This window comes from Atta colombica, unplaced genomic scaffold (genome assembly GCF_001594045.1).
Source record: "Atta colombica isolate Treedump-2 unplaced genomic scaffold, Acol1.0 scaffold9, whole genome shotgun sequence".
In the NCBI taxonomy this organism is placed as follows: Eukaryota; Metazoa; Arthropoda; class Insecta; order Hymenoptera; family Formicidae; genus Atta; species Atta colombica.
This window is the reverse complement of record NW_017259583.1, coordinates 5124045-5150842: the sequence shown is the minus strand read 5'-3', so window position 1 is coordinate 5150842 and position 26798 is coordinate 5124045. Positions and strand designations below refer to the sequence as shown.

Sequence of the window (26798 nt, the reverse complement as noted above, 5' to 3'; positions counted from 1 at the left end):
ACAATATACACAAAAAATCATTATTTATGAATTAATATTAAAGGCTCAAATTAAAGCTAAACCGTTCAAATACTATTGTTAAACTTAAATATACCAAAAAAAATATGTATCAATCTCTGTGTCAATTTCTAGCGCTCACTTTATCTTTAATATTAACTTTTGAATGTCTGAAGTCTTCATTTTTGGGTGGTTCCTCATATCATGTTAATTCAATATACATGTTCTATAAACAAGTCACATATATAAATCTCGCAATTATATTTATAGAGATAAATAATGGAAATTTATGTTCTGTTTCTAATGATCGAGTGTAATATGCTTCATTCTAACGGGCGAAAATTTCTATCGGTATTCATCGTAACGGAATCTCATCGAACGGTCTGTGGATGCCACATAGAGGGTACAGTGCCGTCTCTGTTTCGCGTTATCTCAGTGATCGCACGATCAGACTGCAAAGTTTCACGTCCGTCTCGATCACTTCATCTTCTGGACGTTACCATCGCGAAGCGTATTCATCGCTTCGCCACGTGCACGAAAATCAACACCGTGTCGATTCGCACAAATAGCAACCGTTGCTGTTTATTCGTCTAAGGATCGATAGTCGAACCATTAATAATATAAAATTATGATGTAAAAGTCACCATATTGTTTTAAAATATTGCTCTCTCTTTTCATCAATAATAAATTTATTTATTTTAAATCTTTTTATAATTTCTCTCTCTGTGAAAAAAATAATGTAGATAATCGGTCGCCTGAATCTCCTTTGAATTGAATTTACAAATAAAATTAATTAAAAATATAAGATTAAAATAAAAGAAATCATTAATTAATATACATAATAATTAATATAATAATTAACTAATACTTAATTTTAATAATTTATCGAAAAAAGATCAAGTATATAATAATTATTAAATAACACTGAATGAAAAGACAAGAACATCGAAGTAAAACCGGTTTGAATTTATTTTTGTAATTGATATTTGTATTTACATCAATTATTAGTTCTATTATTATCAATTATTAGTCTTCTCTCGTGAATTTATGAAATTTGATTTTATAAAAGTATCAATTTAATTTTCATAATAATTGCATATATATATCTATATGCAATGAATGTAAAATCTTATACAATAAATCTTCTAGCCTTCTACTATGAAACTACAAAAATTGATAATAAAATTGTATAATTATATTATATTATTAGCTAAATTGATCAAAAATTAATATCAGATGTACCCGACTTTTTCAAATGTTGCTAACACATAAAACAAGACAATATAACTTAATTAATATTAAATTTTTCTATTAAATATTTGTCTATATTATTGATTATTTCTCATTTACTTTATTTCATATTTTTATTTAAAAGAGCATATAAGCCAACGCTAGTTTTTATCGCGAATATTTAATATTGTTTATTTATAACACAATATTAAGATCTAAACGTTTCGATTATTATTAGATTATCTTCAGTAGTTGGCTTACATGCTCTTTTAAATATTCTATTGATTTACTCTAGAAGCCATTACTTAATTGTATAATTAGCATTATTTCATATTTTTGTTATCGAATGTTATTTATATTAAGTACTAATATTGATAAAGTACGATTTAGGCGATCAGTACACACTCGATAATTCTTTCCTAAACGAACTTAATTTAAATTAATTTAGTCAAGCAATCTTTTTTCTCAGTGTACTTGTGTCGAGTATTCTTACTTTTTTCTTACTGTTCTTCATGCGAGATATTTTTGCGGAGAGTGAAATCTAAGATTTCGCATCGTCGAAATGTATTGTGCGGAGAAATCTGGCAACTCCGAGCACATTTTTACTCATAACTATTGTAGCAGCTCATATACCCGCTGACGAGAGAACTCGGGGGATCATCGTCGAGGAGTGTCGTATTTCCGTCGGCCGGAAAAACGCATACCGGTTTGCCCCGGGCGGAGGTTCGGTGCACGTGCAAATACAACACCATGCTGGGCCCTCAGCATATTCCATGTGCCCCTATAGGATATGGGGCCCCGTATCGCGGACGAATGATTTTATCGCATATGCGACGTCTTCCTTTTAATTCTATTCTTCTTTGTCGAAACATCAAGCTTTTAATATTAAACTTTCCGTTTTATAAATTTATAAAAAGAAATATGTTAAAATAATTTCTTTGAAATAAATTTGTAAAATTAAAAGTAGTTTAATATTAAAAACTCGACGCAGTTTGACAAAGAGGAATAGAATTGAAAATTATTTCAAAAAAATTTGTTAAATAAAAAATAATTTCTTTGAAATTAAATTTGTAAAATAAAAAAATGGAGATTCTCAGAAATCGTTATAATTCTTTTATATTTCGGCATTAGTAGAATTTTGTAAAAATTTAACGTTTTCTAATATGTTCTCCTAATTATGTTTAGTAATCTATCAGTCTAGAAGTTGGAATTATAATAGACATAAACAGATTCATGTCTCAGTCGCGTGTCTAAAGTTGACTTTGTCTTATTCTGATTTCTTATACTTACAAATTGTTCTGATAAATTTCGAGAAGCGAACCAGCATTAGTCATGTAACGATATCATAAATACTTTTACGACTGACGCATCGATAATAACTAAACACGGCCGATAGCAATATGTATGTGCCTGTCATTCGACCATCTAGCAAGCGGTAAACAGTTAGGTTTGATGTTTCGAGCATGCCATTCCTATATACTCCCTCAGCGAGCTCCAATAAAAATTTCTTTGTTCTCCTCGTCCAGATACAGTTACGAGTACTCATCGAAGCGAAACTACATTGCCTACGTGCATAATACAAGTGCATAAAATACATGTAAATTTAGATATTTTTATTTTTAGTAGGTTTGGAAGACAGATTGATTAAATTGAGATGCCTGCATCTATAGAATACAAAACTGGAAATCAAAAAATCAAGGAATTGGCAAGGAAATTGAAAACGATCAGGAAAATTTAAAAAAATCAGGGAATTTTATAAAATTTTTTAGAAAATTAAAATTCTTGATTTTAAATTTCTCTGGCTTTAAAGAAGTTCAATATATGTACATTACATCTACGCAATAGCTGTTTTGTATTTTGGAATATCATCAACTTAATAATTAAAAATGCAAGCAATGTCAGTAACATTAATAATAATTTACATTGCTATATTAAATTGATCTCTTAACAAAATATTTAACGGTTTCCAAATCAGGACGGATATGTAAAAAATTTCATTATTGAAAGTCAGAGACAATTATTGAAATTTCGTCTGTAAATCAGAGAACAGTTATGAAATTTAAAAATAAGGATTTATCACAACCTTGATTTAGTCTGCAAATAATGAAGAATGTAGCTATACAATGACAAAAAAAGATTTATCTACCTCACGTCTCGCATTGTGAAGGCAAGAAGATCTTTCGGCCACCGGGTACATACCATATGTCGACCGTATGAGAAAACTGGTCGACCGGTGAGACGTCTGCGGATTCCGTGTGGCCTCCTTAAGCAGCTCCTCCGCTTCTCTCTTCCCTTCCCTTTTCTTCCCCGATATCGTGCCATCCTCGACGACGACGAGGCGCGTACCCGTTCCCAAGAGTTCGACGGCTATCCCTCTCGTCCCACCAACCGGGCAATTATCTCTCCCACTCTCCTTCTTCTTTGATCGAAAATCGACGCGATTCCGAGTGATCGAAGCGCGTCAAAGGGCAATCGACCGTGTATAGCAGCCACTCGGAGATTGCTAATCCACGATTGCTACGTTCAGCTCTTACCTCTAACCCTTTCTTCATGTTATGTACGCACACAGCTCACACAGTGTTGGCGATTAATTTAACGAATCCGCTAATTGACATTTCGCAAATGCATTTACTTAAGACGTCGGTCTCGTTAAAGATATGACACACAAAAAACTTAAGCAGTAGGACGTAAGTGCAATAAACAATTAAATTAACATTTCGAATTTGTTACTGTTTTACGTTCTTTATTGTGATTAGCTGCTTACGTTTTATTACCGTTTTTTGTGTACAATAGCATATAAATCATGAAACATAGTTCACAACTGAAGATTTAAAAAATTTTCAGACTTAAGAGTTAACAGGTCAATATGAAGCATTGAATTTTCCAAAAACTGTAAAAAGTCAATTGCTGCGCGAAAACTGAAAATATTCTGAAGAAAAAAGAATTTATTTGGCAAAGAGATAATTGCTTAATGACTCGATAATGTAAATAATAAATTAAAGATATAATTAGTGATGAGAATTCGGCGCGATAAATGATGCACAAATTTTTCAGTATTCAGGGAAGATTTTTTCGTTAAAATTTTAGTCTGTATAATCTATACGAAACTCTATTGTTAAATGTAACAATATGCAAACTAGTATGTATATATAGAAAAAACGACTTTGCTGAAGTATGTAAAAACTTAGATAGATATAGATCTGAATATAATTTTGATAGACCATGAAAATAATTATAAAGGAAACTCAAGCATGACGAGCAATACTGCAAAAAGTTTTTGACATTCTAACAACCCACTTAAGCGTCTTACATATGATTAGTCTAATAAAATTAATTCAGTTCTGTGTTTAGTTAAATTTTTAAAGTTCAGCAAAATTGTTCTCTGTTTGTTTCTCATTCATTTCTATTAATGTAGAATAACTTTAATCTCAGTTTAATTTCTTTATCTATTTTTGCTTATCACGAAAAGAACGATTACTCTGAGATATCTAAAAATTTAGATAAATAAAATCTGAAAAGAATTTTGTTGGATCAAAATAATTATGTAGGAAACTCAAACAGGATGAGCAATATTGCAAAAAATTTTGACATTCTAGCAACCTAACCAGTTTGAGTGTCCTACATAATTAATTTGATAGTTCAACAAAATTATTTTTACATCTAGCTATAAATTTTTAGATATTTCGACAAAATCCATTTTCGTGTAAGAACAAGAAAAAGATGAAAACGTAAATTAAACCGAGATTATAGTCAATCTACATTGATAGAAATGGACATCAAAGATTTATGTTATAGCCACGTGTGGCTTAATTTGTGACACTATCCAGTGTTATTACATTTGAATTTCACGCATCCCACGTGCGTCTATAATCTCTCGATCTGGACAAGCCTATTTCGCAAGTGGTCCGCAATTGCGCTCTTTAAAAGGCGACGCGCAGATCACGAGGGAATTCGCGACAAGAAGAATTCCTCAATGGCCGACGAATGCGGCGATCCAAGTACGACCTCTGGCTGCATTTACAACTCGTTGGCCCTTCGTATAGTCCGGCGAGGCGGCCGCCTAAGAAAAGCCTTGGTCGCAACTCACAACTTGAGAGTGGAAAGGAGAGAAGCGGGACGGGATAGAATTATACGGGAGGGGACGATTGTCGGCTCGTGTATTCAGTACTCGATGCACCGTCGTCCGGTATGCGTCGTTGTTGGTGCTCCACAACCGATTAAATTGAATCTTGAATCGAGAAATTCCTCAAACGTCGTTCGGAACATCGTCGTGATATCTAAAAATTATTAATATAATTAATTACATCAAAAATATTATTATCCAAGAAACATTTTAAAAGAGAAACGACGATTCCCCTCACTTCGTTAAATTCCAATCGTTCTCGAAGAACCATCTCGTCGACCGTCCTCGACTCGCACGAGCGTCGTCCTTGGGGATCCTTGAGAGGCCCGCGCCACCGCAAGGACACTCGGCCGTCCTTCCGCGGCGTGCACAGTGAAACATCTCGGCGGTCGTTGGCCGAATCCAAGAGCAACAAGTGGTCGCCACGCAACGTCGTTGGTCACCAGGATCATCTCATTCTTCCTGACGACAGAGAATCCTCAAAAGAAAAGGCTCAAAGGAGGAGGAAGCTGCGAGAATTCTTCGGTGGATCGAGGAAGAAAGTAGCTCGAGGCTGCTCGCTTCACGCACGAATATCGAAATTCCTTGGCGAGTACGCGTCACACGATGCGGCGATCGTTTGTCCGTGTCGTGTAACGTCGCCGTCGCCATCGGCGCGTCCTGAAACGGAAGGATAACGAGAGAAAGCCGGCTCCTGAGGGGACCGTACCGACAGTCACCGCGGCCTGAAACACAAAGATGCTGGTCGAAACAACGGTCCTTGTGCGACGAAACGCGCTGGAGGCTCAACGCATTGGAAGACGCACCTGGATGCGTTCGGAGGTGGGACCGATGTCGCGCGATGGACTTGGGAATCTGATTAATGTGCTCTGAGGCTTTTGACGCATAAATCGAGTAGCCTAGAAACTGTTCTTTAACGAGAATAAAAGTTTTTCTGCGCTTGTGAGAATTGACGCAGTTCAAATCGATTGTCCGTGGATTCGATCGCAGATTTGATAACTTTCGCGGAAATGACTGAGTGATCACTCCGTTGATGACTCCGTTCTCTCAAACGTGTTGAAATTCGGGACTTTATAAGCGATTGAGAAATTCTTGAATTGCTCTTTAGAGAAACTAATTGTAGAAGTATAAATTATTTGTTTTTTTTTTTTAAATTGATAATGGATCGCTTTTGAGCGTAAAGTAGTTTCGAGACTGAAGTACTCCGATTTTGCAATTGTCCTCAAAGTGACACTAATCGTGTGGATTAAGTGATCTCTATGTGGATCGACAATAAAAGTTTTAAGCAGACTATCGGAGTGCATTCTGAATTCGAAGGAATCTCATTGCGGAAGTGATAATCTAGATTTTCTATTTTTTTCGCATGAATTGATATGGATAGATTTCTATATTTATCGATAATAAAAGTTCTGTGGATTGTCGAAGTGCATTCGAAGAGATCTCGTTGTAGAAGTGCTAATTTAAATCTTCTGTTTTTATTTGTATCATCGCGTATAAATATGAATTAAATAATCCTTATATAGATTAACAATAAGAGTTCTAAATAGGCTGTCGGAGTGCATTTTAAATTCGAAAGAATCTTGTTGTGGAAGTGATCTAAATCTTCTGTTTTTTTTTTACGTAAATGTGACATCGGAAACCTATATATTGATTTAAGGAATATTTTTTAAAAGGAATTGACATCCCTGGCGGCGTACGTGCATTTAATCGTCTCATCACACGCCGACACATCGCGTCCTTCCAGGGAATCTAATCAGGAGACAGGATTGTCTATCGAACGCCTCCGCGCTCGCGATAGTCGCCAGGAACTTGTATCCGTGACCTAGGGACGAATTACATTCGTTACGTCGTAATCGAAGGAGAAAGACAACAGGATGACAGTCGTGCCGATTCGCGATTTTTCTCTTTGTCCGAGTTCTGGAAACACTTAAAATTTAAACCGTTGACGAGAACGATCGACGATATCATTGTTCATTGACGACAAGGGCCATTCCAAATCGTAAGATTTCTTGTTGACAAAACTTGGCTCGTAAAAGAAAATCATCTTGTTTCGCGCTTTCCTCTCCTCTCTCGAACTCTCCCCGGAGTGTTTTTCTCGTGTTACGAGAAACAGGATTATTTGAATTACGCGGTGATCAGTCGAGTGACCATGATGAGGTTAAAATCGCTGTTTCGCAGAGGACAGCCCAGCCAGCAGCAATCGGCGCAGCAACAGCAACAGCAGCAATCGGCGTCGCTGTGCCAGGCGCCGAGCGCCTCCTCATTGGAGGCAAAGAGCGACGTTTCACCGACTGGAAACAGTTGGGCCGGCTCCCTGGGCAAGGAGCCGGCCAGATCCAAGGCAACGACAGCGACAAAGGGCCCTGCCAAGGCCTCCAAGATGCAGGAGTTGGAGCGCGAGGTCGAGGCCCTGCGTAAGGATCGCGCGCGTCTCGAAACGAATCTGCGTGACGCGATTTCTGATGGTCAGAAGCTGCGTGAACTGCGTGTTGAGTTGGCTACTCTTAAGGTAAGCATCTGAAAAATCGAATCGACAAATAATTTCTAATTATTTGGGAGCAACTGTTATGGCCGGAGCACAGATCTTTGCATAATGTGTAATACATAAAACATAAAAAAAAAGACAGTCTTTTTTTTTTTTCATGAAAAGTAAGGAAATGAAGGACTTTGATTAGTTCATTTTTTCTTATGCATTATGCGTTATGTATGCAAGATAATAGATACGTATGCATAGATTCATAGTTTTATTTTCAAGCACTTTATGCTCTCGCACTTACTACTTATTCTAAGTGATAAATATTAAGTACTCTAAAAGATTTTAATAATAATTCATCACACAAATTTAAGATGAAAACAACTTACAAAAAAACTATGTAAACTCAAGATGTACAATGCTGCAAAAAGTTTTGAATTCTAGCAACTAGTTTGAGCATCCTATATAATTATTTTCATAGTTCAACAAAATTATTTTCAGATTTGTATCTAACTAAATTTTTAGATACTTCAGCAAAATCGTTTTTTCCCTGTAATATCTGTAAGTTGCGTGACGATTATTCATAAAAGTTATATCTGATGTTTCTGCTAATTTATGATTTCTTTGAAAAACTTTACTACATCCAAATTTATCTATTATATAATATTGGTTGTATTTTTGTCTCAATATCAAAATATCTAACATCGATTTATTTAAAAAGAAGAATGTTTTATTGGATTTTTATTGGATCTTTATATTGGATTAAATCAAAATTAGCAACTATTCGGAAAGGTCAATCGCGCACGGTTTTTATATTTTAGACCTTACGAAATATATTTTTGATGTATATTTTATGTTATCCTGATTATTCTCTTAATTACTTTTTAACTTTCCTTTCGATGTGTTTATAACATTTTATTAAAATTAAAACTGATCATTATTTTTCAAGCATAATTTTTCTTATGCAATCTGTAATCTGGAACATTTAAATGCGAATAATTTTATTTTATTCTTGTATTCTCTCATCTTCATGATTCCACATTTAAGTAGGTCAACGGCAATTTAAAATCGTCCTGAAGGCAAAAGGGTTTAAAGAAGTTCTTTCCTTATCAGAAGCGAAAAGTCAACTGATATAAATAAAAACGTGTTGTCACGGACATTCTCCATATGATTCAGTATTATTCTATAATAATATCTCGCGTTTGTCCTTCTTCTCATTTCGCATTGTTCCACTGAAACCAACTTTAGCACGCTATTTTGGACGTTTATTTTTATATACAAGAGATGGAATTTCTTATTGTTTATTTTATACGCTATGCATAAAGCGCTTTGTTTCGCTTTAAATAAAAAATTTTAATACTTGTAATATCTTTTTATTAAAATTCTGCATCGTTTCCTTTCCTCAGAGAAAAAGACATAATATATAAAGATGACAACTATATAAGTTTTATATATAGAATTAATGCAGGAGGACAAAACATTTTTGCTGAAGTATCCAAAAATTTAGATACAAATCTGAAAATAATTTTGTTGAATCATCAGAAGAATTACATAAGAATCCCAAGCAATGTTGCAAAATATTTGACATTCTAGTAATCAATTTGAATATTATCTTATTTTAAGGCCAGTAAAATTATTTTCAAATCTTTATAATTAAATTATTTTCAAATCTATTTAGCTACATTTTTTAATATTTTAAATATTTTTAGCAAAATTGTTCTTTCATCATCAATATATCAAGGAATATATACCTTATAGTTGAATAAACTATTTTACAACTATTGCAACCATATTGCGTTTATTCAACTGTGTACTTTAATTCTACATATAAAACTTATATAGTTATCACCTTTATAATTGCCATCGTTATATTTTTCTTTGAATTTCGAATTATAATAGATATATAAAATATTTTAGGTATAAAGTTGATTGATTTTTCCAAATAATTTGCCAAAATTAAACCAATCCGATATAATTTAAAATTCAGCCTATTAATTCATTATTTGTAGTTGCTTTACTCAAGGAAAATATTATCTTCGAGCAGTTGAAATGCAATTAAACGTATCGTCGATATTCCATTTCTGTCGGTTGAGAAATAATAATGTGTGGAATGCAAAGCACATTTAGCGAGTGCGTCGCAAAATACGATGAATGAATTATACCGCGTTGTAGCGCCGCTCTGATTCATCTGCCGTTGACGTCCCGCATTAATTTCTTCCCTTCCCCCTTTGCGTCATACCTAACGTGTCCTTTACGCACGTGCATACCTGCATCCCTTCCTTTCGCGTTTTCGCGACCATACAAGGAAGACAACATAAGGCACGGTCGAGGACGACCAGCCGACTGTAAAAATATCCGCTTTGCATTTAAATTGCGGTTAAATAGATCGATCCAGTAAAAGATATCTCGCTATTATGATTTTATGCTACAGGATGTTCTATATATGATGTTTCGTTTCCTGGTGTTGGTTTTTAATTGGTTTTTATATCTCGATTAATTCTGAGTCGATGATCCTCCATTTTTTTATTTGAATTGTTCTTTCAATTTTCCCACATCTAATATTAATAAAAGCTACAGCTTTAATCTATAAATTTGGAATCTCACTCTTAAAAAAAACTTGAAAATTGGGCTAATCTCTGAAAAAGGTAGTTAAATTTTTAATCTTTGACATTTTACTTTTCAGAGTGACAATTCATTCCAAAAGTTTTAGAGAGTACATCAAATTGTTAGTATTTAAATGCTACAAAATGTTCCAAAAGTTTACATATTTAATACAATTGATTTTTATATCTCGATCAATTTTGAGTCGATAGTCCTAAATTTATTCGAATTATTCTTTTCCATTTAATATTAATAAAAACTAATATCAGTAATATCCAAATTCATTAGAATGGAATCTCACTCTAAACAGTATATCATTTACTATTTAAAATTTAAATGCTAAGAATGTTCGAATAATTTATTTACTTAACGCAATCGACTTTTACATCTTCGGAATCGATAATTCCTCTAAAATTTATTCAAATTATTTTTAACATCTGATGTACTTATTTTGATATCCGAGTTTCAAATTATTTTCTGTTAAGAAAATCGCACTTTTCTCGTCTACAATTTAATCCATAAAAAGTTTATTATTTTTAATCTTAAAAATTTTTCTAAAAATATCGACTCCAAAAAGTTCCTCAAAGAATCCTTGCTAAAATATTCTACGACAAAGTGTTAACATTGCATGAAAAATAAAATTAATGATTCTATTATTCCCCCAGTTTCCTTTATACTTGCAAATCTTTACATTTTTTTCGCCAACCTTTCTTTTGCTTGTTTCATTCTAATCGCATGAATGAAACAAGAATCACATGTGAATATGTAAAAATCTATAGCTATTATATTCTTTCAAAGACTACAAAACTGTTCCGCAGGAGGCACCCTCCTGTGTGATTCCTCTCCCTAATAATCGTTGCTAGAATGATTGTAGAACCCTTTTCGTTAACACAATGAACGGAACGCGAATTGCATTTTTGATGCTGCGGATAAACGGAAAATTCGCAATTCAATGAATCCGCGTTCCCGTCATTGCGAGCGATCGCAGGGATCATTTTTGACCAGCCGCAACGTCAGAAATCTGAATCAATCTGAACTCGGCGGAAATTATACCAGTTTCAGTCTCAGGCTCATGTAACCGACGTAACCGTTAGAACATTAGAGAGTGACAGAGAGATGGGAGGAGGCGAGGGAGAGAGAGAGAAAGGGCATGAAGAATCGTTTTTGCGTGCTCGAAAACTAAGCCAGAGGGCGTAGAACGCGGCAGCGGGGATGTTTACGCAGGAAGAGAGCCGGGGAGGCTGAGCGGATTCGATATGAAAAAGCGTTGCTTCTCGTCGCCTACGGTAAACCCCTCGCCCATCCCGGAGAGCTATGAGCTGTCGCGATCACCGTGTAAACCGCGAGTTCCAACTCTATCGGCGTGTATCGTCCTCGTCGAATGCTCGCATGTCGTTTGACTCTAACCTCGAATCCGGATTGGCTCCGTGTCTCTTCCCCCTCCGGCCCCTCGGTGCTTAATATTTACGAAGCGTCGTTTATTCGCGGCGTCGTTTCTTATATTTTCCCAAACAGAGGCGAGGCCGCGAATGTTATGATCGCGAACGTCGTCGCTTTTACGATTATTTTTCGAGCTTTTTATGAGTCTTTTTTCCCCTGAGTGTTGCAGACTATTGCCCTATAGAATATTGCCCTATTTGCAAAAAGATCAACTGTTAAACGTTGATTTACAGCTGTAATTAAATAATTAGTGTGGACAGAGATATTGTTTTGATGTAGACGCTTTAGAACTTGATTTTGTTTGAAGTTGCATTTGTATCTTAAAATTGTTTTATTCTGTCATTTTATATGAGTTGTCGAGCAAGAGTTTACATATATTTGTTATTTTGATGAACAGGAGCAGCATAGTCTGGAGCTAGAACGTCTTACTGAAGAAAACGAAGTTCTTCGTGCTCGTCTCAGGGACGTGGCACACTCTCCACTGTCAGATTCAGAGAAACAGCAACTGTTGTTAGATGCCTCGAGGCTCCACAACTCTGCACCAGCCTCTATCGCCATTCCTCAGGACGATGGATCTGTACACAACATCAGTACATCTCAGGAAGGAGCTCAGTGCACCACGCCGGACTGGGACAAGCATTCCTCCAGCTCAATGTCTGAGATTTCGGTTGCGTGCTTGCAGGATAGGATCTTACAAATGGAGGAAACGCATTATTCTACAAATGAAGAATTGCAAGCAACTATTCAAGAATTAAGCGATTTGCAGGTATGACTCTTATCTATTGACATCGAAAAAGACATGTATGGAGATGAGAAAAATTCTATAACGAATTAATTACGCAGGCACAACTGACAGAATTGCAAGCAGATAATGAAAGGCTAACCGAGGAGAAGGGAGTTCTTTTGGAGTCACTATGCCGTCAGACAGAGAAGCTAGAAGACTCTCGTTCCAAGGTTGACACCTTACAAGGATTACTTTTAAGAGAGGAACAACCACAGGAAGCATCTAAGGGTTATAATACAGAAAGAGAACAGAAACTTGTAGATCTCTTGAAAGTAAGTGCATTAAATTTATATTTATTTATGCGTAAAAGTTTAAAGCTATTAACTGATTACTTGTTATGATTACAGAGTGCGCAAGAAGAACGAGAGACTTTACTTCAAAAACAGGAAGAATTGACCAGTGAATTGAAGAATCTAAGAGCAACCTCTGATGCTAGTGCAGCAGAGACTGAGCGTCTGACGAAATGTGTCGAGTTACTGGAAGCGTCGGTAGACGCAGCGAATGTCGAACGAAAACAGTTGGACATGGAATTGGCGGAAGCCAGGCAGGAAGGCGCGAATCGGAGTATAGAAATCAGTAGATTAGCGACTCTGTTGGAGAACGCGCGAGCTAAGATCGAGGAGTTGGAGCAATCAAGGCAGCTAGAGAATAAGAGCGAAGCGGACGAATTATTAGACGCGGCCAGAAGGGAGAAGGATACGCTCGAAACACAGGCAGCAGCATTGCAGGAACAGTTGGCACGCTCACATTGCGACCACGATCGACTGAGAGATCAATATTCGCAGCTTCAGGAAGAATATAAAGTACGCTTGTTTTGTATGTAGAATAAATACTGGTTTTTCTTATAACTGTGAGAGAAATAGAAGCAAATTTTTCATTGTAATTTTTCATGTAAATAATGAAAAAAAAAGATAGCTTATGTATATAAAATTTTAGGTGGCTCGGAATAACGCGAAATCCGCCATAGACGACTTGGAGTACAGACTGAATCAGTTGAAGGATGAGCGGCTGTCTGTGAGCACGGAATTGCAGCTCGTCCGAGACTCCCTGGCGGAATTGCAGACGCAGTGTCAACGGCACCTAGAGGATAAACGGGAATTGAAAGCCGCGCTGAGCGAAGCACAACGCAGGGAGCGCGAGGCGCAAACGCGTCAGTATGAGTCGGAGCGCGCATTAGCTGACGAGCGTAAGCTGAGACAGGAGGAGAGCGCGGAGTGGGAGCAGTTCCAGACAGATTTGCTGATGACTGTGCGAGTTGCCAACGACTTCAAGACTGAAGCTCAAAGCGAGTTGGAACGCGTGGTCATGGAGAACAAGGCACAGAGAGATAAACTGAGAGCGCTGGAGGCACAACTTGATAAACTTAACAAAGGTAAACAAGCGGAAATTGTGGACTTCTCTTAACACAGAAACTGTTATGTGATAGTATATTGTGATACGAACGTCCAGGATTATGAAGACATAATGTTAACAAAGTAAAAAAATGTATTATATAAGATGATATACTAACACATAATACTCTATGAAAAAGAAGACATACGAAAGGATTTTTGTAATAGTTGGAAAAAAGGATATTCTTTAATAGAATGAAATTATTTTAATGCGAATATTAATTTTTTTTTTAATTTATTTTATATACACATAACTATTTTGTGAGAGTTTTATTAATTTTGTAATTGTTCCTTTTTTCCTTAATCGGACTGCGTACTAGATAGCACTGTAGCGAGTTGCAAAACACTCGATGTCACTAACGGGAATAAAGAAAAAATGGCGAGTGTTTTGCTAAAGCGTGGTCGGATGATTCTAAAGAAGCGGTATGATGCGAGAAAACACGCGTTACGAAATAGCTTATTCAAAGCAACGATGAGCGATTGGGATTCACATAAAGCGAGAATTGAAGACATCAATACTGCGAATCAAAACGAACACAATTTATCGAATAATAACCTGGCTATCACAATGGGCGAGCCAGCACACAAGGAAACTATCAAATTGGAGGACAAATTAATTTCCGACGAGAAGATTGAATTCAGTTCTATGAATCGCATCGACAGCCAGCATATTGATTGCACTACGGATGGAGTAGTGCAATCAATCGAACATTTAGCGAATGAAAATTCGAGACAATTAAAAGTCTTGAATAATGAGTCGTCAAAGTTCTATTTGAACGACCATGAATTTGATGAAACTCATAATTCGTCTGATAAATTTCCAATTATCGCGGAAGATTATCCGAAACTGTACATTACTGTTACGGACACATCCGATAAAAACGCGGTGGCCAAGAGTTCCTTATTGAAAAACATTCGTAGTATTCAAAACGCTAATGGAGGCTTGTACGGCATTAACATTTCCAATAGTCGATTCTTCGTACCAAAAGATTATATATTTTCTGGCGTGGAGAGCTCGATGAATGACCTGAAGTTCGAGGTCGATCCAGAAATGGGAAGGCTATTGCAGAGAAGTTACAGTAATCCGCAAGTCAGCACGAGTTTGCCTTCTTTAATCAATATCGAAAAGAATCCGTCATCTCTAAATAATACAATAGCAACAGCGAGCAACTCAACGAAACTACGTATAGATCCAGATCTTAGGAGTATAAAGTCACTTTCAGACTCCGTGTGTGTAATATCAAAAGAAAGTGATAGAGTTGAGCAAAGACAAAAGCTGTTTTTTAAAAGATCTGAATTAAAATCGAGCTGCAAAATAATTGACTCTATCTTGACTGAAACAACTTCGAAATCAAAAACGATCGCAGAATCACAAATTAAAACTCATGCATCATTAGATGAACTTGACAATCATCATAGAACACACGAAAACGAAAAAAAATTACAAGGAATGAAATATGAAGATCATGAATCTTTTTTATCAAAAGGATCTTGTGTAAAAAATGAAACAATAGAAGGAGAAACATTCAATAATAATGACCAAACTGCGACAAAATTTTTGTCTCTTGATGATACGTCAGAGGATAAAAAAGTTCTTGACACGCTTGAAGAATCAAAAATACCAAACTCATCTGATAAAAATATCGAAATAAAATTAACGAAGAATACAAATAATGAATGGGAGAAAATAAAGAGTTCTCATGATATATTAAGCGCTCCTCTAATGAGATGGAAATCATATCCGCTGTTAACGCCTTCAGAAATCGAGTATAAATCTAAATATTATTCATCGATCCCAGTTATTTCATCGGGTAGATCAATTTTGAATAATCTTTCAGAGAAAGAAACAGAGATTTCAGAGTTGATCTTAAAATACTCTATTAACCAAGAAAAACAAGTCACATCGTCGGCATGTACTGAACAGTTACAAGAATCAAAATATTCAAATCTAAGCGAAATAAATCGATTAAATCGTATAAAATTCCTGCAAAGTAGTATACATGCAAACGAGGACGATTCTCAGATCGAGAAAACGACTTTTTCCGAAAATAATCTTCGCACGAAGAGCGAGAAACCTAAGATGTCGCAAAGTAATGCGGGCTTGGAATCGGATCAACCTCCATCGATGGGACGGACGTCATCCTTAAGAGAAAAATTTGAGACGATCGTAGAGGACGTGGAATTGCAGACGCTGTCGGGACAGCAAATGAGCGAATCTTGCGACCGTAAGTCGCTCTCTTAATGTGGGAAATTCGCTTGTATCGCAAAAATTCGATCTATTGTCCGTCCCGATTTCTCAGTCTAAGCGAAAAATACGAGACTGGCATATCTTCGCATTGCTAGCACCTACATTGTGCCGCCCATGTTGTCTCCTGATTAACTGTTAACTCAGCTTTCTTTGTGTTTCTCGAATTCTCGATATCTTTATATGCTATACTCACTTATTATTTCTATCATGAAATTGTATTGTCCTCACTGAATTAATCCGTATGAACATGCCATCTTTCATCGTAAATTAAGGAGACTTTCGAAATCGTCCAAGTATATATTACTTACCGATTACCTGTGCTTTATTTTATGTATAAACATTTATGGCTTATTGCTTTCTTATCATTTGTTCGAGGAATTATTTGTATACGGCGATTTGCTGAGTGCTGTAATGAGTACTTGGAAATTCTTTCAGCAAACCAAAAAGTGATACAACAACCGCCTACAAGGCCGGCCAGCACGCCGACGGAGACTCAACAATCCGTGCTGACGAGTGTACAACAAGAAATCGCTGCTCGTAGGAAAGCGAACATTTCGCGTCAGGACTCTAGGCTTTCTGTAAAGTGTTTGATCGAGAGCATCGAAAATGCTACGAAACAAGCTAAAGCCGGTAAATAATCATACAATTTTAGGGATAAATAATTGTCATTATACATTGTCTATGACACTTCACTTGAAATTGTGATATGAAATAACAGATAAAATATTATTTAATTTTATCGAATTAATATATTTTGAAAATAACTGATTTTAGGACCTGGAAGTCGTAGTAGTTCTACGTCGTCTCTAAATTCTATTGGAACTACAGATATCATGTCTTTGAAAGCTCCTCTCAGGGATCAACAACAAATCAACAATTTAATCTGCACGGCGAATTCGACAAATAACAACAAAACGCAATCTACAATTACAAAGAAACCAGTGTCAGGTAATCATTATCAGTTAAAATTTTGCAAATTTAACATATTTGTACGATAAGAGATAATCATATAAAGATAATCATGCATTTTAGAATGGGAGATTCTTGATACTTAATCGTATGCTTTGATTGTTGACGCGCAGAGACAAAGTCAACGCCTGTGGTTTTGAGTCCGGGTGAACTGTTGGATTCAGCCGCTTTGAATGCCAAGGCAATCGACTTCGTACGTCGAAATAGTGTCACCGATCTATCGGAGCGTAAAGATCCCCTGTGTGGCTTAGTCAAGAATGGTGGATCCAAGCGCAACGCCTTGCTCAAGTGGTGTCAAAATAAAACAATAGGCTATCGTAATATTGATATAACTAACTTCAGCAGTTCCTGGAACGATGGCCTAGCGTTGTGCGCGATTCTGCATTCCTATCTGCCACGAAAGGTACCGTACGACACGTTGACGCCAGTCGAAAAGCGGCGAAACTTCTCGATCGCCTTCTCTGCTGCCGAGAGTGTTGGCATACCAACTACTTTGGTAAGTTAACTGACAAATTATTCTTGAACGCATAAAGATATACATAAACATGTAATACGACGCATTAAAATAATTTATAAGATGATATTTCAATCTTTTTACAATTATACATTTAATTAATAAGTTAAAATGTAGATAAGTGAATAAGTAGATCGATAAGTGAATAAGAGAAAAAAAAATAACAGAGAAAAAAACTTTATTTGGTTAAAGTTTTTTTGCAAATTTTAAGAATATTTTTACATAAATGTTTAGATACAAGTCCAACAATCAAATCAGCACAATTTATGGAATTAAAAAATTTTAAATTTACATAAAAATATTAAGTACCAAGATCCACTTTGATTGAATAAAGGTTCTAATAATAATATATCTAATTCTATTACGAATATGCTCTCTTATGAAAGCAATATGAATTATTTTTTCCAGAACATCGGTGAAATGTGTCAACTCGAGCGACCTGATTGGCAGCAAGTCATGACATACGTGACTAGTATTTACAAGCACTTCGAAACGTAACTGATCACTGTTTCATTGTATTGCCTCTATCAAACGGCATGTGCTACTGTTGAATGCGCTCGGCGTTGTGAGGCGAGCGAGAAAGAACAATAGCATCTAGTCAAGCAAATTTTATGATGAGAAGGAAGCTATGCTGCAAGAAAGATTCTAAATATTTATCAAGGATCGCTGAATCAGCACTGCCTATCTAATTGTATTCTCCTCTATGCGTTGTATATAGTTTTGAATCGAAGAATGTACGAGCCGCTGGAGTATATGCAAAGAGTTCGATGAAGACCAAACACCAAATGGAATTGCCGCTACTATGAGACTGAAAACTTTTATATATATATGCATATATATGTACATGTACACATGCATACGTGGCGTATGCGCTTTGTAGAGCACAAGCAAAGAATCCTTCGTATGTTGAATGAAAAAGCGGAGCCAAGTCAGCCATTGTAAACTTCGCGAGTAGCCTTCTGCAGACGAAAATCCGCACGCGAATAACCGCACGTGGTGTTCCTCAAAGGTAAAGCTCGGCGTTATGCATTCACGAAGAGTACACACGCATTGCCTCTACATCGTAGTCTTTTGCACCGTTCTTGCAAAAAATAAATCGGAAATCGAGTATTTGCGTTCCTCTCGTACCGAATATTTTTGTACGTGTATTATTTTTCGAGAGACTTTTTGTAGAGTTTACAAAATACGAATGTACAGAACAAAGCGCCTTAATTTAAGAGATCTAATTTATTGCAATTAGTCGCATTTAGTGCTCTTACCACGCGGAGAGGTTCGTTCCCTCCCCTATCCCTGAGTGAATCGTTTTACGTTTCTACTCTTATTAAGGAAAAAAGAAGAGCTCTAAAAGGAACAATTATGTCGTACGAAGATTAAGTTCTCTGTGATATAGCAAAATAGCCCCGAGACAGAGATACAGACGTTATCGTTATTGCTATTACTATTATTATACTATTATCGCTATTAATATTGTCCTCACCGTCGTTGTTGTACCATTGTAGACAATACAGATATTTGCTGTCTGATGTAAAACAATAAACTTGCCTAATGGATATTTAAGATCCAGGTATCCTGAGTAATCATATCGCATATCGTTTTCTTTAATGAAAAAAATTTTTCCTTCTCTGAATATCAGATAAACACGACTTGAATATCTAAAATATAAGTGTATTTTACAAATTTATTCCAGGTCTTTGCAAAATTTATTTGAGTAAAATATTTGTTTCGTCATTAGTATAAACAAATCAGTCTGTACAGTTTTCATATTTACACTTTTGTATCATACTTAAAAAGTATACATTATATTAGGGATGAGCGATAAGTGTGTTGATATGCATATCAATGTGTAAAAAAAATCGATATTTTTGCAAAATATTGAAAATTGTCTTTAAAGTTATTTTAAATCGATCTTTTTGAAAAAAAAATCATCATCTTTGTTATCAAAAGATCGATTTCCAAATGATTTTTATCGATATGCATATCGCACATCCTTATATTAAAATTCGTCTTGTTTCATACATCAATAGTTTCGAAAATAAAAATTTAATAATTGCACAATATCTATTGTCTTGGAATCAGTCATAGAAAAGATACAATCTCGTCAGTTTCTTTGCTTGCTGTATCATGAAATTAATAAATTCCCAATCTGGATTCTGCTAGATCTATATTGAACTTTATAGGAAGGATTAAGAAATCATTTGCACGCCTTCATAAACTATAATACTGTCTCTATCACGAATCGTTTGTATCCATCTTATCTTGGTCTTTATCGCCAGCGTAATACTCGTTCGCTGGTTCGACAATCTTGTCTGTGTCCTGTGGATTTTGTCGAGAGTCTGGATCCGGTTCTGGTTGTCTTTCCTCTTCAGGTGGTAACGCATCACACGGAACGTCCTGCATCTGTACGCTCGGCGAATGTTGAATCATTTTGAGATTATCACACACATGTCTTGTGATTGCTTCAAGATACTGCTTACTGTTAGCGTTGTCCTGTCTGGTTACAACCTCGGGATGTAGGGTGAAGTCTGGTGCAAAATACTCCAAGTACTCTGTGTATGGGAGCTCATTGCTGATTTGTTCGTCTACAAGTAAAGACGTTTCATATGTCCAGCATCTAGCAACATTTCGTAATGTGTAACCACCGCCACCAACAGTCAGTAACGGTACATTCAAGTCCCTCACAAATTTAACACACTCGCCATGCCCTTTTGTACTGAGACTGAAGCAGCCGAGTCGGTCATTTGCAAGAGAATCGGCACCACATTGAAGCACTATCGCTGTCGGCTGAAAGAACTCCATCACATGTGATATGACAGGCTTGAAAACTTGAATGTATGATGTATCGTCAATTCCTTCTTTCAATGGCACATTTACAGAATAATAACGGCCGCTCTCAGCACCAATCTCATACATGTCGCCGGTGCCAGGAAAGAAGTAATTGCCATACTTGTGAAACGACACGGTCATGACACGATCAGTTAAGTAGAAAGCTTCCTGTACGCCATCTCCGTGATGTACATCAATGTCGATGTACAGCACCCGGGCGCGGTACTTAAGTAATTCCAGTATAGCAATTACGATATCGTTAATATAACAGAAGCCGGATGCTTCGAATTTCTTGGCATGATGCAGACCGCCGCTCCAGTTGACAGCAATGTCGCAGCAATTATTGTTCAATTTGGTGGCACCGTCTAATGAAGCGCCGGTGTACATGGAGCAAAAATCAAAGAGGCCATCGAACACAGGACAATCATCTCCCACATTGAAGTGACTCAGGTACTTGGTATATCCTTGTAGATTCTGTGGCGTGACCCGTTGCAAGAACTCCACGTAGTCCTCGGAATGGAAGCGACACATGTCGTGGGTACTGGCGCGGTATGGTCGATAAATTTGCATCTTCCTGTGGAGACCATAATTAAGAACAAGGCTGTGAATCACGGACAACCGGTGTGGCTTCATAGGATGACCCGGTCCATAGTGGAAGTTACCCACCTCCGGGTTGTAGAAATACGCCACCTTCTTGTTGTAGCTCATATTGAGGTTATCTGTGCAATGAAAGATTCATGAGTATCTACAAGAACAGATATACATTTGTTGAAGAGATACATACCTCATATTCTTCTCGAAATGAAATTTTAATTTGGTCTCGGAATCCTGTTATCGTAGAGTTGAATCAGGATTCAGGAAGATTAAGCTAAGAATAACTGAAAGGAATTTAACCTTTACCTAACTTACTTCAAGGAGTGATAAAATCCTATGTTCGAGCTCTTCGGTGTTTATCGAAGGAAATTAATTCACTGCAATTGAGAAGCTAAGATTTATCTGCTTCACAAGACCAAACAAAACGAGCGTAGTTGAACGAGACACCGATTGGAGCGTGGTGGACAGCGGGTGGATTCAAGCTGAATCAGTTTCAATTATGGTGGAAGGGATATGGTGTGTTGAGTGCACTGTTTGCAATTTCACGGATAGACACGCGCGAGAATAAAGAAACGGACAATCCAAATGCGGCAAATTTAAACATTTGTACAGCGATAACCTTTAACAATTTCGAAGTGACAGCTCGAGAGACTAAAATGAGTACTTGTCAAGTAAAAACATGTAAAAATGATCATCGAAAAAAAGAATTCAGAAATGTACATTTTTATCGCTTCCCAAAAGAGAAAACATTAATGTTAAAGTGGAAAGAAGCGTGTGGAAAAGAAAATGTTGACGTTAAAAATGGTATCTTTGTATAAAACTAATATATCCTTGCTTATACTAATATATGTTGCTCACACACATCACAGACTCGTAAAATGAAAATAACACATTTTACATGTAGGACGCATCTGTTCCGCCCATTTTGATGCAGTAGCGTACAAAGAGTCTTCATGGATGCGACCCCTTTTAGGCTACTCACCGCCACAGAAAAGAAAATTAAAATCTGATGCAGTACCCACATTGAATTTAGAATCATCAATCAGCGAAGGTATACAAGTATTTAGCTTCTTCAGTAGTCAAGTGTATAATTATTATTATTATATGATTTTTTATTATCGTGCCACATTATACAATATATTAATAATTTGTTTGCTATCTCAGATCTTGATGAATCTGCAATTATACCAGGTATTGCGATGAATGCAATACTGCCTGAGGAGCAGATAGAAGTTTCAACTTCATGATACTCATTAAATTCGAGTAAATAAATTATGACACATGATGGGCATGCCAACTCCTGTAAGAATGCTAACATTCAGCAGAGAAAACTAATCAGCGAGTGCTCAACGATTCTTTAATATGACTGATTCTTACCTTTAATTCTTTGATGAATCTAAATGTAGAAATCAATCGTATTGAAGAATCACTAGTTTTTCTCTGCTGAACGCAAGTTTTTAATAACATCTTATCAGTGCTGCATACAGAATATGGCAATGGCTGTGTTTAACAAAACGTTTATTTTGCAACTGTTGAAAATTTTCTTCACTTTGATTATATGTCACGTGAAAGGCCTTACATCTGTTAGCATTACTTTTTTAACTCTTTGTTCTCTCTCTCTCTTTGTTCTCTTTAATGCTTGAATATATATTTATATTTTAAGTACGAAAATTTTTAGGAATTTCAAGCAACACAAATAAATTTCAAAAAAGCAAAAACAATGTTGGAACGATATAATCGAATCGTGTGTTATTTTTCATATATTTTTATAAAAAATGCAAAATATATTTACGATTGCAATTATAAATAAATATTTTTTCTGAAAATATATAAAAGATTAACTTGAATTAAAATTTACAACTCTCGATAAAATTTAAAAAAATAATAATTTGCTTTCTTTTATAATACGTGAGAATTTTTTCTTTTCTGTAAAATTTGTTTAGGAATTTTTTTGCTGTGCGTTTTGATTGCATACACTTTTTTTATCTCTTATGTATGTTATATTTACATTTGTATCTCTTTATCTCCTTTTGGATTCGAAGAATCCGAGAGATTATAATGCCGCATTTTTTTCATTTATTCGTAATAAATACAAATCACGTGGCAGAGATAAAGCATCTCCGCGTAATGGCTTCCAGCTTTTATTTACAATTGTAATTTCTTATACGACGCGCGATGGTTCGCGCGATATATATTACGTTGATACGTAGACTAGATCCAGGCTACGATGTGAAGTCAAAAGAACCGCATAAATCATACATCATTGAACTTAAACATACTGTCCATAAAAGATCAAATTATTTCATTTCAGTAAAATTTGGAAACAGGCACATTTAATGTTGAACGCATTCACGATATGAACTAACAAGTGCAATTTACTTATTCTCTATAAGATCTTAAAAGTTGATGGGTTTGCCGAAATAGGCTGCCAGATGAGCTTCTCTGAGCGCCTCAGCGCACGTCTGAAAGAAAGAAAAGAAATATAAATCACGCCTGATAAATTCTATTTAAATTTCCTCTCAATTCAAGTACTGGGGGTGGTATTCATAATCCGTTCTTATTTCAAGACTGTTTTAAATAATGTCTTAAGACGCTGATTGGTTTGTGAGTTTTTAAAACTATTTAAAACGATTTTGAATATAAGATCTGACTACCGGATATAATATAAGAACGAATACCGGCCTTAAAGTCAATTTCAGCAAGAATTAACAGTCAAGTATAATAAGTAACATAACTTGTTAAAAAAGATTAAGAATTATTTTAAGTCATTTTTTTTGCACAAAATTAAATTTCCAAATATGTAACGTTTAGTTGTCAAGAGATTGTATAAGGATATCATGTACGCGAAGAGATTGTAATGCAAAATAAAATTAACATTAAATTCTTACCGGATGTGCATGGCATGTGCGGGCAACGTCTTCCGAACTGGCGCCATACTCCATCGCAAGAACCGCTTCGTTGATAATCTCTCCCACGGTCGGTCCGATCATGTGTACGCCCAGGATCTTGTCTGTGTTTTTATCTGCGAGTACTTTGACGAAGCCGTCCGTCTCGAGATTTGTTTTCGCTCGGGAATTCGCTATAAACGGGAACTTACCGACCTTATAATTAATAATGCCTTCCTTCTTTAGATCTTCTTCCGTCTTGCCAACCCAACCCACTTCCGGATGCGTGTATATGACGTTCGGTACGCAATTGTAGTCGATGTGAACCGCACCTACATATTATGAAATAATCCACATTTAATATCGAAAAAAAAAGGAAAGAAGTTCATATTTGTATATTGAGGGGAAATTAAAAAGTAAAGCGAATTTATTTATTCTTTTCATATATTAGCAAAATATATACACCATTACTTCTCAATACAATCATTTAACTAATCCAACTTTGCACATTTTGTGTCATAAGTCTTCTGATTTCGTTTGTGAAACAGAACTATAAAACCACGTATGTGTCGCTTCTTAAACTCTAAGACAATTGAAATTTGTCACTGGTTACGCAGGACTTCCTTCAATGATCCAAATTAGAAGTAGGGAACAATAAACTGAATGTGAAAAGTTTAATTTTTATTGATCCAGATTTTAGAAAACGATGTGGTTTCATGACAAAAATCTTCTTCGCAGACTGAATGACTTACGGATTGTTACAGAAAAACTATTATAAAACTGAACAATTATATTGAGAAATAATGTTGTACAGAGCTTGCTGACGTGTATTGTACGTGAAGAATAAATTCATTTTACTTTTTAATTTTTCTTTATCTTTAGCTTAAAATAAGATGAGCTAATACATAATATTTAATACATAATATTTAAAATGTAAATTAAAGTGAAAATTACCTCCGGTAATACCTTCCACTGTAATTATACCTTCGTCCTCAGCCTTGTGAGCCAACATTGGTCCATGAATGCAATCACCAATAGCATAAATACTGCGAATTTAATTATGGAAACAGTTATTTGGAATCAATAAGATATTTCGTTGTAGGTATATGTATATCGGAGGAAATTAAAATTTCAAAATGACATTTAATTTCTAATTTAAATTTTGTAATTTACCTAGGCACTACCGTCTGGAATCGGTTATTCACGGGTATCCTTCCTTTCTCGTCTCTCTCGATGCCCATATCTTCCAAACCTAAGTTTTGTGTGTACGGCCTTCTGCCGATACACACTAGCAACACATCGCACGCTAAGTTCTCCTTTTTGCTGGAGTCTTTCGCATTCTCGACGGAAACTAAGATCTCATTACCACGCCTGTTAGCAGCCGTGACTTTCGTTCCCAGTTTAAATTTCAATCCTTGTTTCGCAAGTATCTTCTGCAAGCTTTTACTAACTTCCCCGTCGATACCCATACCACCGATCGTCGGCATGAATTCAACGGCCGTTACATCGGAACCCAGTCTGTAGAAATAATAATTTTAGCGAGAATGAATAATCATCTTTTTCTATATTACAGGATATTTTTATTGTAAATTTAGCGCTTTACCTCTGCCAAACTGAGCCTAATTCCAATCCTATGACACCAGCTCCTATAACAATAAGCCTCTTGGGAACTTCATTGAGTGAGAGTGCACCCGTTGAGGATACAATCTGTTTCTCGTCGATTTCAATGCCGGCGAAAGGTGTAACTTCGCTTCCGGTCGCTATCAGAATATTCTTTGCATTGATAGTCGATTCCACTGATCCATCAGGTTTTAGGACAGTGACCTGATTCTTGCCTGTGATTTTTCCATGACCTTTAACCCACTCGATTTTGTTCTTTTTAAACAAACCCACTATACCACTGGTTAAAGATTTGACTACGTTTGTTTTCTGTTCCATAAGTTTGTTGAGGTCCAATTGAACATTTGACACTGCAAAGAATAATCCATTATCATTTGATTTTTCATAAACGATTTGTTTAATGTTTATTTCTTCTAATATAGATTAATTTTAATCTCGGTTTAATTTACTTTTTATGTTCTTCTAATTCTAAAAATTAGAAAAAGAATAAATTAAGATATAACTAAAAAGTAAATCATGATTAGATTGAGATGAAACCAAGGTTAAACTTAATTTATATTGGTAAAAATGAGTAACTCAAATGACTAACTCAGAGTTTACTCACTAATAATTCCACGGTTTGCTAAATCCCCAGTATATGCTAGGTTGTAATAATGCGAATTGTTTAAAAGTGACTTTGATGGAATGCATCCAACATTAAGACATGTGCCTCCCAGAGTTGGGCCTTTCTCCACACACACAGTCTTCATGCCCAATTGTGCAGCTTTAATCGCTGCTACATATCCACCAGGACCAGCCCCAATTACTACTATATCTGTATCCAATGTACTGGCATACCTGCGCTGTTGGATGGCCGTCATACCTGGTAGAACACGCTTTATGCATGTTGGCTGATAACAAATGGAAATAATACTATAGCAATTGATGACCAATGAGCATACTTGGTAAAAAAATTAATAATTAAAAAATTAAAAAATATATATATGTAAAAAAAATATATTTAACATATATAAAGGATTACTGAAAGAGTGGGCTAATTTTTATAAAAATAAAGTGAATAAATTCTAATGTGTTAAAGTGATGGAAAAATACAAATATTTTATTTT

The 26798-nt window shown here is 35.8% G+C and overlaps 3 protein-coding genes across 7 annotated transcripts in view; 1 reads left to right on the top strand and 2 right to left on the bottom strand.

Annotated features, from left to right (window-relative positions):
- LOC108693401 (cytospin-A) overlaps positions 1 to 19347 on the top strand; it is a 49086-nt gene extending 29739 nt beyond the window's left edge. For 3 of the 5 annotated variants that reach the window (XM_018202306.1, XM_018202308.1, XM_018202307.1), the window contains 10 exons: positions 7529 to 7859; positions 12262 to 12630; positions 12708 to 12920; positions 12996 to 13451; positions 13585 to 14020; positions 14360 to 16264; positions 16723 to 16917; positions 17062 to 17235; positions 17370 to 17752; positions 18179 to 19347. In XM_018202306.1, coding sequence (XP_018057795.1) covers positions 7529 to 7859; positions 12262 to 12630; positions 12708 to 12920; positions 12996 to 13451; positions 13585 to 14020; positions 14360 to 16264; positions 16723 to 16917; positions 17062 to 17235; positions 17370 to 17752; positions 18179 to 18268 — 4552 coding nt within the window. In that variant the 3' untranslated portion in view covers positions 18269 to 19347. Of the gene's footprint in view, positions 1 to 7528; positions 7860 to 11641; positions 11711 to 12261; positions 12631 to 12707; positions 12921 to 12995; positions 13452 to 13584; positions 14021 to 14359; positions 16265 to 16722; positions 16918 to 17061; positions 17236 to 17369; positions 17753 to 18178 lie in introns of those variants that run through there. The other 2 variants (XM_018202309.1, XM_018202310.1) reach the window with 2 other exon arrangements.
- Positions 19348 to 19777: 430 nt separating this feature from the next.
- On the bottom strand, positions 19778 to 21602 carry LOC108693444 (histone deacetylase 3). The gene is made up of 2 exons (XM_018202388.1): positions 21378 to 21602; positions 19778 to 21312 (listed from the first exon to the last, which is right to left on the bottom strand). The coding sequence occupies exon 2, from the start codon at positions 21299 to 21301 to the stop codon at positions 20000 to 20002; it is 1302 nt and encodes a 433-aa protein (XP_018057877.1). The 5' UTR covers positions 21302 to 21312; positions 21378 to 21602; the 3' UTR covers positions 19778 to 19999.
- A 1637-nt stretch (positions 21603 to 23239) lies between these two features.
- LOC108693443 (dihydrolipoyl dehydrogenase, mitochondrial) overlaps positions 23240 to 26798 on the bottom strand; it is a 4271-nt gene continuing 712 nt past the window's right edge. Inside the window, exons 2-7 of the mRNA XM_018202387.1 lie at positions 26297 to 26582; positions 25676 to 26042; positions 25246 to 25590; positions 25027 to 25118; positions 24076 to 24404; positions 23240 to 23649 (exon numbers count right to left, since the gene is read on the bottom strand). Coding sequence (XP_018057876.1) covers positions 23584 to 23649; positions 24076 to 24404; positions 25027 to 25118; positions 25246 to 25590; positions 25676 to 26042; positions 26297 to 26582 — 1485 coding nt within the window. The 3' untranslated portion in view covers positions 23240 to 23583. The remainder of the gene's footprint in view (positions 23650 to 24075; positions 24405 to 25026; positions 25119 to 25245; positions 25591 to 25675; positions 26043 to 26296; positions 26583 to 26798) is intronic.

Bases quoted from the DNA above. Each gene is read 5' to 3' on its own strand.
- LOC108693444 (XM_018202388.1), bottom strand. From the start codon at position 21,301: ATGAGCTACAACAAGAAGGTGGCGTATTTCTACAACCCGGAGGTGGGT.